Here is a 10,450-nt window from a genome sequence, read left to right on the forward strand (position 1 = left end):
TCCACAGCGAGACCACAGTAGTAAGACTACGTCAGAAAACTTTTGCTGTCTTTCCTTTTACTTATTAAAGATACACAAGGATTGTAGCCACAACATACTATAAACACTGTGACCCCATGTTTTCTGTATGAGCAGGGATGCTGTTCATCTTTGTGCAGAACATTTTTCATCCCAAATCTCTCATTTAAAACAGATAATCTTTATGTACTAATTTTATCAAGAGCTTTTCCCTACAGGCCTCACTCAGTGATGTGGAGACTCGTGGTTGGAGCAGCCAGGTGTTTCCTATTACACATCAAAGAACAGAGGTCCTTTATCATGAATTTAAACAGTTGAAATTATATTAGCCGGGCAGTTAACCTCCTATCGGCCTTCCTACTCACTACCACCAGCGACCCTCAGCTCCAGAGGGCTGCGCTGCTTTGGCACGACATCAAAAAGCACATTACGATGGCGGGCATATGTTCTGTGAAAACCAGTAGACCACTTGATGTTATTATTTCAGCCTTTGAAGTCATGACCTACAGGTTAGCGTGTGCTATAGATTATTCAATAAATCATGACTCTTTGGGGATTAGTGGCATTAATACGCAGGTTTGGGGTCTCGGGGTCTTCTAATTTGTTCTTGTTTCAAGGGTTCTTGCCCAGATGGTCACCACGATTAAACCATGTGCGACACAGTTCATGAACTAATCCTGGAGAGTGTGCCGAGAAATCCTGAATGGGAGGCCGAAGACAATAACCAGACGTGAGTTAGCGAACATAACAGAAAGAAAGCATGTCTCGAGACAAATTGAAACCACCTCCAGGTTGATGGGTGACTGGCTGGATGAGTTACGGTGGTCCGAGGATGATGAATGTTAATGGAAAAAGGTCAGAGACTCGTCTGGCGCAGGCGGTTGGCCGAGCACATTAGCACTGTGGGTAATAGAGTGCAGATGGAGAAGAAAACAAGCGCACGAGTGTGTCAACTGCGTATGGACGATTCATCGGGCAGTACATACCTTAACGTAGAGAGACTATTATGTGGCATTTACGATTTGTTTTGGTATTCTCCGTTTTCTTGAGAAATGGAAATCAATGCCATTAAACTTTATTTGGAAAGAAAAAGAATGTAAAGTCTTTCCAGTCTTGCATCACGTTCATGTAGGAACAAAAGTTAAAAGGGGGCAGTCTGTCAGTAAAAGGGGCAGGACAGGTTTTTTTCTTTTTGCTGAAGAGAGGGTAGTCAGATGATTTTGGAGAGTAGCAAAGATTCTTTGAATTTTTCTTACTTCACACTCAGAGTATGTGAGGTTGAACTTTTATATTCAATATGAAAAACTGAAAATGTATTTGAATGAAAATTCTTAAGGTTAAATGCTAGAGAACACGACTCAGTGTGAGAAAACTGACAAAAGGGATGTGAGGACTGCACTAAAGTGTCTGATAAACGGTGTTGTAGACCGCCTCCCCTGCTTCCTTCACTCCTTCATGATGTCCAGAATGTGAACATTGTCGTGTACTTTGTCATGAATGAGCCTTGAGTTATTGTAGTTGAGAGTAAGAATGAATACCTGAACCCTCCACCAGTCAGTTAGAACAGAGAAAGCCTCTTAGATATGAGGTGGAACATCATCAAGAACTAAAAAGAAGTTCTACCAAAGATCTAGGATGTCAAACTATCAATACTTTTTTTTTTTTTTGCTTTACGTAAACGGTCCACCCCTAACTTTCGAATAGTCCCTTACTTTAGATGTAAATGCTGGAATAGGGTGGGTTAAAATGATCAATCTCTAAAGGGAGTTGCACATATCTGCATGGAACCTGAACCTCCACCTTTGTCTTCCATTAGCAGGCATGTGTAGCGCTCAAACCTCCCAGCCAGGGAGGCGGACCAGCTGCCAGTGTAGTATGAGGTGGACGGTGAACTGGGCTACATGTGGCGAGCAGACTGTACGTATACAGGTAGCAAGAATGTGCGGAAAGCAGGTGCACGCTAAAACTGTGACCTTGATACCAAGACACCCACAACGTCAAGCAAGGAGAAAGAAAGAGACATCGAAGAAAAGTTCTGCGAAAGGAAACTGAAGCGAGGGAAAGAAAGTGGGAAATCTGCTGCGTTTGTTTCAGTGCATCTGGAAGCAGTTCTCGCTTGTTTTGAACTTTTCTTCCCCACTATCCACTTTTAACTCGCTCAGAGGCGCCCCACGGTTTCTGCAGTCTGGATTAAGTCAAAAATGTTTTGGGAGTAGATGTCGTAGATGCCACAATTTGTATAGCTTTGCATCATAGACCCGCAACACAAACACAATGAAACGTTAAGCAACTAAGGAAATCTTAACATTTAAGCAATTAATTAAAAATAATGAAATGTATTACACAGTTTATTGAAGCACGTTATAATGCTCTGGTTAAACATATCATCACTGATTTCACCATGATTTCCTCAAATGTCAGTTTACCCACAAAGCAGCATACAGAAGTGGTGCACCGCTGCCCCCTGCAGGACACAAACACAACATGAATGGATTTTGGTGGAGTTAAATTTTATTATCGCTTCATACATACCACATTTTAAATGCTGTTACACCTCTTCTAAATAATTTACTGTTTCCTAATTGTGGCTATTATAACTATATAATATGATACGTTATATTATTCTCAGTTTTAAATACAATTAGATAAAACACAGTTACATACCCGACTGCAGCGTGGCCACTATCAATGATTGCACTTCAGGGGTTACAGTGTAAGACTCACATCCCGTTCAATATTATGATTATCATCAAACAACAGTTTTTTTTGCGGTAAATTTAGTCACTGAATGACAAAAAGGGAAAAAGGCAATTGTCTGGTAAATGTGTACAAATGTGAGAACAAGGCAGCTTGTGAGCTGTGATTGGAAAAAAAGAAAAAGTTAAAAAATCCCACTTAGTGTTTCGGGATGTGACTACAAAAAGCTAGTAGTGTATCCTTAAAGCATTCAGGCCTTTGATATGAGGGTAATAATGCTATCATGTATACATCTATACGTCTGATGTATTCAGATATGAGAGATCCTGCGTGATAACTCGGCACTTAAGTGTTGCAGCAGAACGTAAATTGCATCGCTGTATGAAAGGCATCTTTCGAGGCAAATCGTAGTGAAGTTAATGGAGGATGGATGAGAGAAAGTGATGAATTATAAGAAGCAGCAGCAGCAGCTTTTTAAAGTTGAAAGCTTTGGGATAAACTTGAACTGGTGGACTACAGCCTATAACGCTCCTGCTTGCGAATGAAAGATTAATATTGTCTGTTTGAATAAATATGTGATGCTGAGCTGCACAAGTTCCATTTAAGTTCTATAAAGATGTCAAAAGGATAATAAACATTCAATGCACCTTCCACTGAGATTATGTTCTTGGCAAAAATGTGTGTTCAAAGACTATAAATGTAAGTTTACCACGTGTCAAACACTGAGCGGTATAACATTGAATTGATTTTTGGTCCGTGCTGCAAAGAGAACTGAGTGTCTCTGAGGGTGAGAAAGACAAGAAAAGGGATGAAGATGAATATAAAGATCCCCAAAGTGAATAAGTGAAACTGTAAAAGATGAGTGCAGAGGAGTGGAGTCACGTTAGGTCACGGATACGTAAGGCCAGTACAGGAGGAAGGTCTTAGTGCAGGATCGCAATGAGGAGGCGTTTGAAGTCTCCTCCACACTCAGAGTCCAGAGCGTCTTTCAGGGTTACGTCGTACTTCTCCAGGTACATGTCCTTCACCGTCTCCAGGTCGATCTGCAGGTTCATAACACAAACACTGCCGTTATGTTGAAGACTACACACTTCAAATTACATGTAAAGCTCTGTGGCTTCACTATGCTGCCTGTATAAGGACACTCTGGGTTGTATTTACCTCAGAGCGGCCCATGATGACGCGGATGAGCGTGTCCTCGTCGGTGCCCAGTCCCTTCATGGCCGCATTAAGGCGTCGGGCGAAATACAGCTGCGGGTTCTTAGCGCACCTCACTTTAAATCACACACACAGGTGTCACCAACAGACCCAACAGCACGTCGACTGACTTGTAAACGATCCTGTTCCTACTTACCCAGAGTGATGTAGCACTCCTTTAGAGTTCCTGTGGCTTCAGCGTCAATGGTGTCCAAAATGTCGGTTCCTGAAAGCTGCAAGAAACACAGGAGACCTGGTAACACAATGGACAAATGGAGCGCTTAAAATGACCAAAGAAAAGACGTGCCCAATGGGGTTTTCTTGCAGGACCGACTCCAGTACGTACCGACTCGTAGGCTTTAAAGGTGGCCTGAAGCTGCAGGTAGTTCCTGTGCGTCAGGATGAAGGTGAAGGTCGACTCGTCGGTGCCAAACCTGCCTTCTCCTGCCTGAAGAGGAAACAATACGCCAACATTTTTGAGAATCTGTAATAGTTTTAGGCATCTCTTTTTGATTTAAATGCAGTACATGGAGGTCGACATGCACCCGGTTTAGAGAAGCACACAGTAGGACCAGATCTGAAGCTAAACAGTGAACTGCTGTGATTGGAGTGCTGTTATAGTTCTCTCCCAAAAAGCCACCAGACTCTGTTGAGGAAAAGCAGTAACTTTAGTGTTGAGCTGCTGGTTTACCGCTGCCTTGGTCAGTTAGTCTGTTTGCATGATTGTGAGACTTTGTTGTTTTAACACCAATCCAAGCTAACTTGCAAAAACACCAAAGTCAAACAATGACACAAACAGAGTAACGGATCAAGGCAGCGGCGGGGCAGCGAGTTCTGCCATGTGAAATGACTTCTTGGTTTATGAAGTCTGGTGGGTTTGAGGAGAGCTTAGATCAATCTAACCACTTCAATTCCCCGTCAGAAAGGGCTGTCTGACTGGAAGACAAAGTGGCGAATCTTCCAAATATAGTATAAACCTAAACTAATATCGATTTGCCTTTTTTTTGCTGGGCCACCATCTACTGTAGGTGGTACACAGACTTTAGATAAGTACCTCATAGAACCCAACTTCAACCCAACCTGTCCCTTTAACATGCTAATGCTTACCAGGCAGGTCTTATTTAGTGTGATGACATGTTACCATTTTCTAATTACTTTAGGTTTGCAGAAGGGGTGTCCTGATCAACCAGTACTGACAATAACTGTGAAATAGTTATCCTAATAGCCTGTTACATGTTTAAAGATATTTTGCATTCTTTGTAGGATGCAGAACATCGATATGAAACAAAACTACGATTCTACCTGTTCACCTGCAGGAAGCCCCTCTACTGCCTCCCCACCCATCAGAGAATAAATAAAAGGAGGCAAAAAATATACACACAAAAGGACAAACCCACATCGTGTCATTACAGTTTAGAGCAAACAACAGAGGAGCTTCCAGGTGTGCAGGTGTAATTATTTTCTGTTGACTCGCGATCACGTGATACGTCCTTTACACAGAAAGCTCACTGTTGTCATGCTCTGATGCAGGCTCTATGTCAACAGGTTAGCCTATTGACTGTAAATAGATGTACCCAAAAGTTAAACACATGAACACACAACTAATTGTGTTATAATGAGCCACAAATGCAAAAAGAGAACAAGTTATTACACATGTTGTGTTGGTGTTGTGTCATTGCTAGTACAACAATTTCCCTGAGGTACCCTACCAAAGGGATCAATAAAGTTCTATCTAATCTAATCTAATCTAATCTAATCTAATCTAATCTAATCTAAATTTGTCCTATTAGGAGGGATACAGTGTAAGTTGTCTGATTCATGACACATTTTCTGTGAATGTCACGAATTCGTGGCGGCCGTGGCTCAGGTGGTAAAGCAGGTCGTCCACCAATCGCAAGGTTGGTGGTTCAATGCCCCGCCCCTCCACAGTTGAAGTGTCCATGGGCAAGACACTGAACCTGAAGTTGCTCCCAATGGCAGGCAGCGCCTTGCATGGCAGCTCTGTCACCATTGGTTGGATAAAAGCGTCTGTAAACTTGTTAATATTCTATAAAATCCAGCACCAGTAACTGTCGGGTTGACACTCCAACAAAGGAGCAACGAACACTACAGTTACAAACTCCCTCTCCAATGTCACGAGACAAAATACATAATAAACAAAGTTAAAGATGCATTTTACATGTAGCATTAATTTTTTTTCACATTTCTATAGATATTTTGATAACACTGACCTCATAAATTCTATGACTACTATAACTGTGTAACACAAATCTGATCCAGTTTGCAGGTTTTCCATCCAGTAGTTGTCGAGACACTTCACCAAACACCACAAATCTGAAATGTTTCCATGTGTGGATGCCGTGAGGGATTCAACAACTAACCAAACTCTCTGTGGTCGGCGTCTGTTTTGTGTTGTGTCTAAAAAACGGGAGAATTTACTTGTAGACCAAAACGCTTTGTCTGCTATTTATATCCGCAGTGTTGCTGTGAAACTTGAAGCATGAAACTTCGCGCCTTCGCTGCACATTTCCACACACATCGCACATTCCTGTACAGTAACATAAGCCAGATTAAAAACAAGCTCCGATTTGCGAACTTTCCATCTTGTCCTGGGATCTTAAACATCTAAATCTGGGATGGCATTACAAAATAAACGTCAGCGTAACCTAAACTGCAAACTATAATGTGGCCTTTAACCTCGAGGAGTTACTCAGCCCCCTTCTGAGAACGTACCTCGAACAAAGATGCAGCGTCTTGTTCGGCTAAACCCTCATCCACTTCGAAGCCTTCATCCCTGGCCGCCTGTAGGGATGTAGGAGAGATATGAGGTGGAGGAAACGGGAAGAAGGGGTTTAAAACGATGGATGAGGAGAGAGTGTGAGGGGAAAAGACTTAGCGGAAAGGTCAAGGAGCTTGGATTACAAAAATAATATCGAGCATTTAACGGGATAACAATCATCTGCTGCACATTAATGGGAAACATTTGAAGGCTGTCGAAGCTGTGGAACATGAGTCACTGTTTTTTTCTTTACTGGGGGAAGGAACAGAGAGGGGAAGCAGCAAAGGGCGTGGGCACTGAAAGAGCTGGAGATGGCACAGAGGCCAAACAATGAGACGAATGTCCCAGTAGGCGAAGTGAAGGAATTCCTCACACTTCTTTCGGCAGCTTCCTCGTGGATTCAAGAAGCTAAAAGTGACGCATCCTGGTCGGAAACGTCGCTCAGTTTCTCACCTGCAGCAGCGAGATGAGCAGGTTCCTCACATCTCCGCTGGTGTCGCCCTCGATATCTGCCTCCAGGTCGCGCTCGTGCACTGAAAAAAACAACAACAAAAAAACTCAGCTAACTATCCGAGTTCTCACAAGCTGATTTGTGTGTTGCGTCAGTGCAACAACAGATTTCATAACGGGTGAAATTTGACCTCGAGATGGATAAAGTCGGAGTATTTCTGGCGAAAACACGAGGAAAACAAAAGCTGCAACACCCCGATGATATAATAAACGAGGTTAACGAGGAGCTGCTTTGTGTGACTCAGCGGAGAAGAAGAAGAAAATAAAAAACCCACCCTGGACGTAGGCCTCCTTGTAGCTCAAGATGTCCTGTTGTGAGAACAGAGATGGATTTCAGTCAGCTGAACAACAAATCTTACTTATTCTGAAGACAATATTTTTAAAAAGCTGCTTTGAAAATGGCACGTATAAGTGAATCTTTACAGGATTGTGCTGGGGTTTTTATGACTCCAATGAAATACAGACTTCTTATGAACATTAATAAACATTTGATTGACTTTTGTTAAACTGTCAAAGCAGAGGACTGTAAATCACATAATATAAGCCTGATTTTATTGACATTTAGCAGGAGTTAGAGACATTTTTGTGGTGAGTTTATAACAAGACACAGTGTTAAAATCCAGAAACCCATTTTCTGTGCCGTCCAGCATTGATAGAGGCGTTTTAAAACCCAATTCATTTCAATGAGAATTATTTACCCCAGAATATAAGTCCAAGTCAAGTTAAATCTCACATCACAAGCTCCAGTTCTACAGCTTTCAGTCCAAGAAAGAACAAAAACAGAAGCAGCATCAGAACCACCCACTGACAGACCTCGTTAGTAGCCGTGCACAAGATCTCCGCCAGCACGGCCTCGTCGGTTCCCGCCCCCTTCATGGCCTTCCGCAGCTCCTTGGCGAAGTAAACATCAGGAGGGTCCAACATGGCCATGATGGCGTTCTCAAAGCTCCCCGTCAGCTCCTTCTTCAGGACCTCCTCCAACTCCTGAACACACACAGAGCTCACAGGATTAAAGCTCTGTCGTTTTTTTTCTCTGTGAGAGTTTGACGGAAACGGAGCGAGGCAGGAGGTACTTACGTCGTCGTACTTCTCAAAGTAGGCCTGCTTGATGTCAACACGCTGAGACGCACAACGGTCAGCCAGGATTTGGATGATGGCTTCTTCATCCGTGCCTGGAAAACATGCAGCAAACATCGACCTCTAAACGTTAGGAGTCAATAAAGTTTAGATAAGATAATATAAAATAAGATGAGATACATTAAGTTAAGCTGAGTTAAGTTAAGTTAAGCTGAGTTCAGTTAAGTTTAGATCAGATAATATAAGATAAGATTAGATAAATTAAGTTAAGCTGAGTTAAGTTTAGATAAGAAAAGCTGAGTTAAGTTAAGCTGGGTTCAGTTAAGTTTAGATAAGATATGACGATAAGATGAGATAAACTGAGTTAAGCTGAGTTAAGTTAGGTTTAGATAAGATAATACAGGATAAGGAGATTAACTGATTTAAGGTAAGTTAAGCTGAGTTCAGTTAAGTTTAGATAAAATAATATAGGATAAGAAGCCTAACTGAGTTAAGTTTAGACAAGATAATATAAGATAAGATAAGAAGATGAGCTAAATTAAGTAAAGCTGAGTTAAGTTAGGTTTAGCTGAGATAATATAGGATAACAAGATAGGCGGAGTTAAGGCAAGTTAGGTTTAGTTTAGATCAGATAAGAGAAGATAAGATAGGTTAAGTTAGGTTTTGTTTAGATAACAGAAGAGAAGAAAAAAAGTTAATATAAAACCATATAAGAAGATAAGTTAGGTTAAGTTTAGATCAGATAAGAGAAGTAATGAAGATAAGTTAAATAAAGTTAAGTTAATATGAGATGCAAAGATGAAATAAGATAAAACTAAATGTTATAAATCCAGAAGGAAATTCTTTTGCCAGATATTGCTCAGCAAACAAAATTACATGAGAGATGCAGTGCCAAGTAGAAAAGCTATAAGATATAAGTATGATAAAAACAAGGCTGTAGAATAGAAGGTAAGAAGTGATACTGGGGTAGTAAAATATTACACATGATAATGAGGTGCTGCACACACACAAATATTTACACCAAGTGAAGCCACAACATGTTTACGTGGATCTGTTGTAACTGCACCAACCAGGTGCAATTAGAGAAACAGGGGTTTCCCAAGAGGACGACAACATGTTACACAACTGCTGACAGTAACTCACAGGTACTCACCCAGACCTTTACATGCTTGTCGGATGGCTTTGATATCAGCTGTAACATCAAAGTCCTCGTACGGGACGACGGTGGGCTGGAGAACGAACAGAAGCAGCAAAATGGAACATCATCACCCAATAAGTGTGCTTTTAAACAGCCAGAAGTGAAGTGGAACAAGACTGATGTAAGCATTGTGTTGATATTTGTTTATTTTGATGGTAAAGCTACGAGTATAAGGCTGTGATGCCCAACACTTAAACAGAGTGAGGGTGAGGCTGCTGACAGGATTAGTGGTGAGACTCCAGCAGGCCACAGTCTCCTGCAGGAAAAGGGTGCAGCCCGAGTGATCGCTGAGTCATGGGCCAGCAGCAGCAGCAGCAGCAGCAGCCTCCTCTCTCCTCGCCTACCCTCCTTTAACACAATGCGTCCTTATTGATCTGATTTCTGACAAATTCCTCTTGCTGCTGCCTCCTCGGCCCGGCAGGACTCAACCCCTCTGGTCAACTGAACTGCGCCACTTCTGCTTCTCTGGACTGACTGTAGCTGCATCATCACACAAAGTCTAGTTTTCATCTAGAAACGACTGCAGCTCCAACACAAGCTGCTCTGGACACTTTCTATCAGTGACACTGAACAGAATAATTTTGAACTTGCATCAACTTTCCTCCCCCTCTACCTGCTTCTAAATGAAGTGCAGTTAGCAAGAGTTGAGCGCCTCACCTGCACGTTGCCCATGTTGTCCAGGTGTGTCCAGCTGCTGGGATGAGACGGATGCAGACAGACAGACAGGCGGTGCAGCGGATCGGACTTGGTGTGTTTCGTGTCAGCAGGACGAGCCCTGTCCGCTGCCGCAGGGGTGACGTCACCGCCGCGGCTTCATTTCATAGGACGAAGAAGCCGGAAGTGAAACTGACCAGTGAACCGTGGAGCAGCTGCTGGTCCGGTTTAGATTTGCTTACGATGAATGGAGCAGCGAGAAGGTGTGCTCACGTGTTGGACTCGCTGCAACTCCATCACATACACTGTTAAAAAAAAAA

General features: G+C 42.4%; 1 protein-coding gene across 1 annotated transcript; it reads right to left on the reverse strand.

Annotated features, from left to right (window-relative positions):
* Nucleotides 1–2,350: 2,350 nt before the first annotated feature.
* Nucleotides 2,351–10,251, reverse strand: LOC103354344 (annexin A13-like). Its single transcript, XM_008277673.1, has 11 exons — nucleotides 10,134–10,251; nucleotides 9,432–9,507; nucleotides 8,279–8,373; nucleotides 8,015–8,185; nucleotides 7,477–7,510; nucleotides 7,145–7,224; nucleotides 6,646–6,714; nucleotides 4,259–4,360; nucleotides 4,070–4,145; nucleotides 3,877–3,989; nucleotides 2,351–3,758 (listed from the first exon to the last, which is right to left on the reverse strand). Exons 1-11 carry the CDS (start codon nucleotides 10,146–10,148, stop codon nucleotides 3,639–3,641), a joined length of 951 nt encoding a protein of 316 aa, XP_008275895.1. The 5' UTR covers nucleotides 10,149–10,251; the 3' UTR covers nucleotides 2,351–3,638.
* Between the last annotated feature and the right edge of the window lie 199 nt (nucleotides 10,252–10,450).

This window comes from Stegastes partitus, unplaced genomic scaffold (assembly GCF_000690725.1).
Source record: "Stegastes partitus isolate 25-593 unplaced genomic scaffold, Stegastes_partitus-1.0.2 Scaffold105, whole genome shotgun sequence".
Taxonomy (NCBI): domain Eukaryota; kingdom Metazoa; phylum Chordata; class Actinopteri; family Pomacentridae; genus Stegastes; species Stegastes partitus.

What these genes read in the sequence shown, in the direction of transcription:
- LOC103354344 (XM_008277673.1), bottom strand. An exon ending in TGCTCATCTCGCTGCTGCAG is followed by an intron (nt 6,715 to 7,144) that starts GTGAGAAACTGA and finishes ACATCCCTACAG; the next exon opens with GCGGCCAGGGATGAAGGCTT. An exon ending in GGAGTGCTACATCACTCTGG is followed by an intron (nt 3,990 to 4,069) that starts GTAAGTAGGAAC and finishes TGTGATTTAAAG; the next exon opens with TGAGGTGCGCTAAGAACCCG.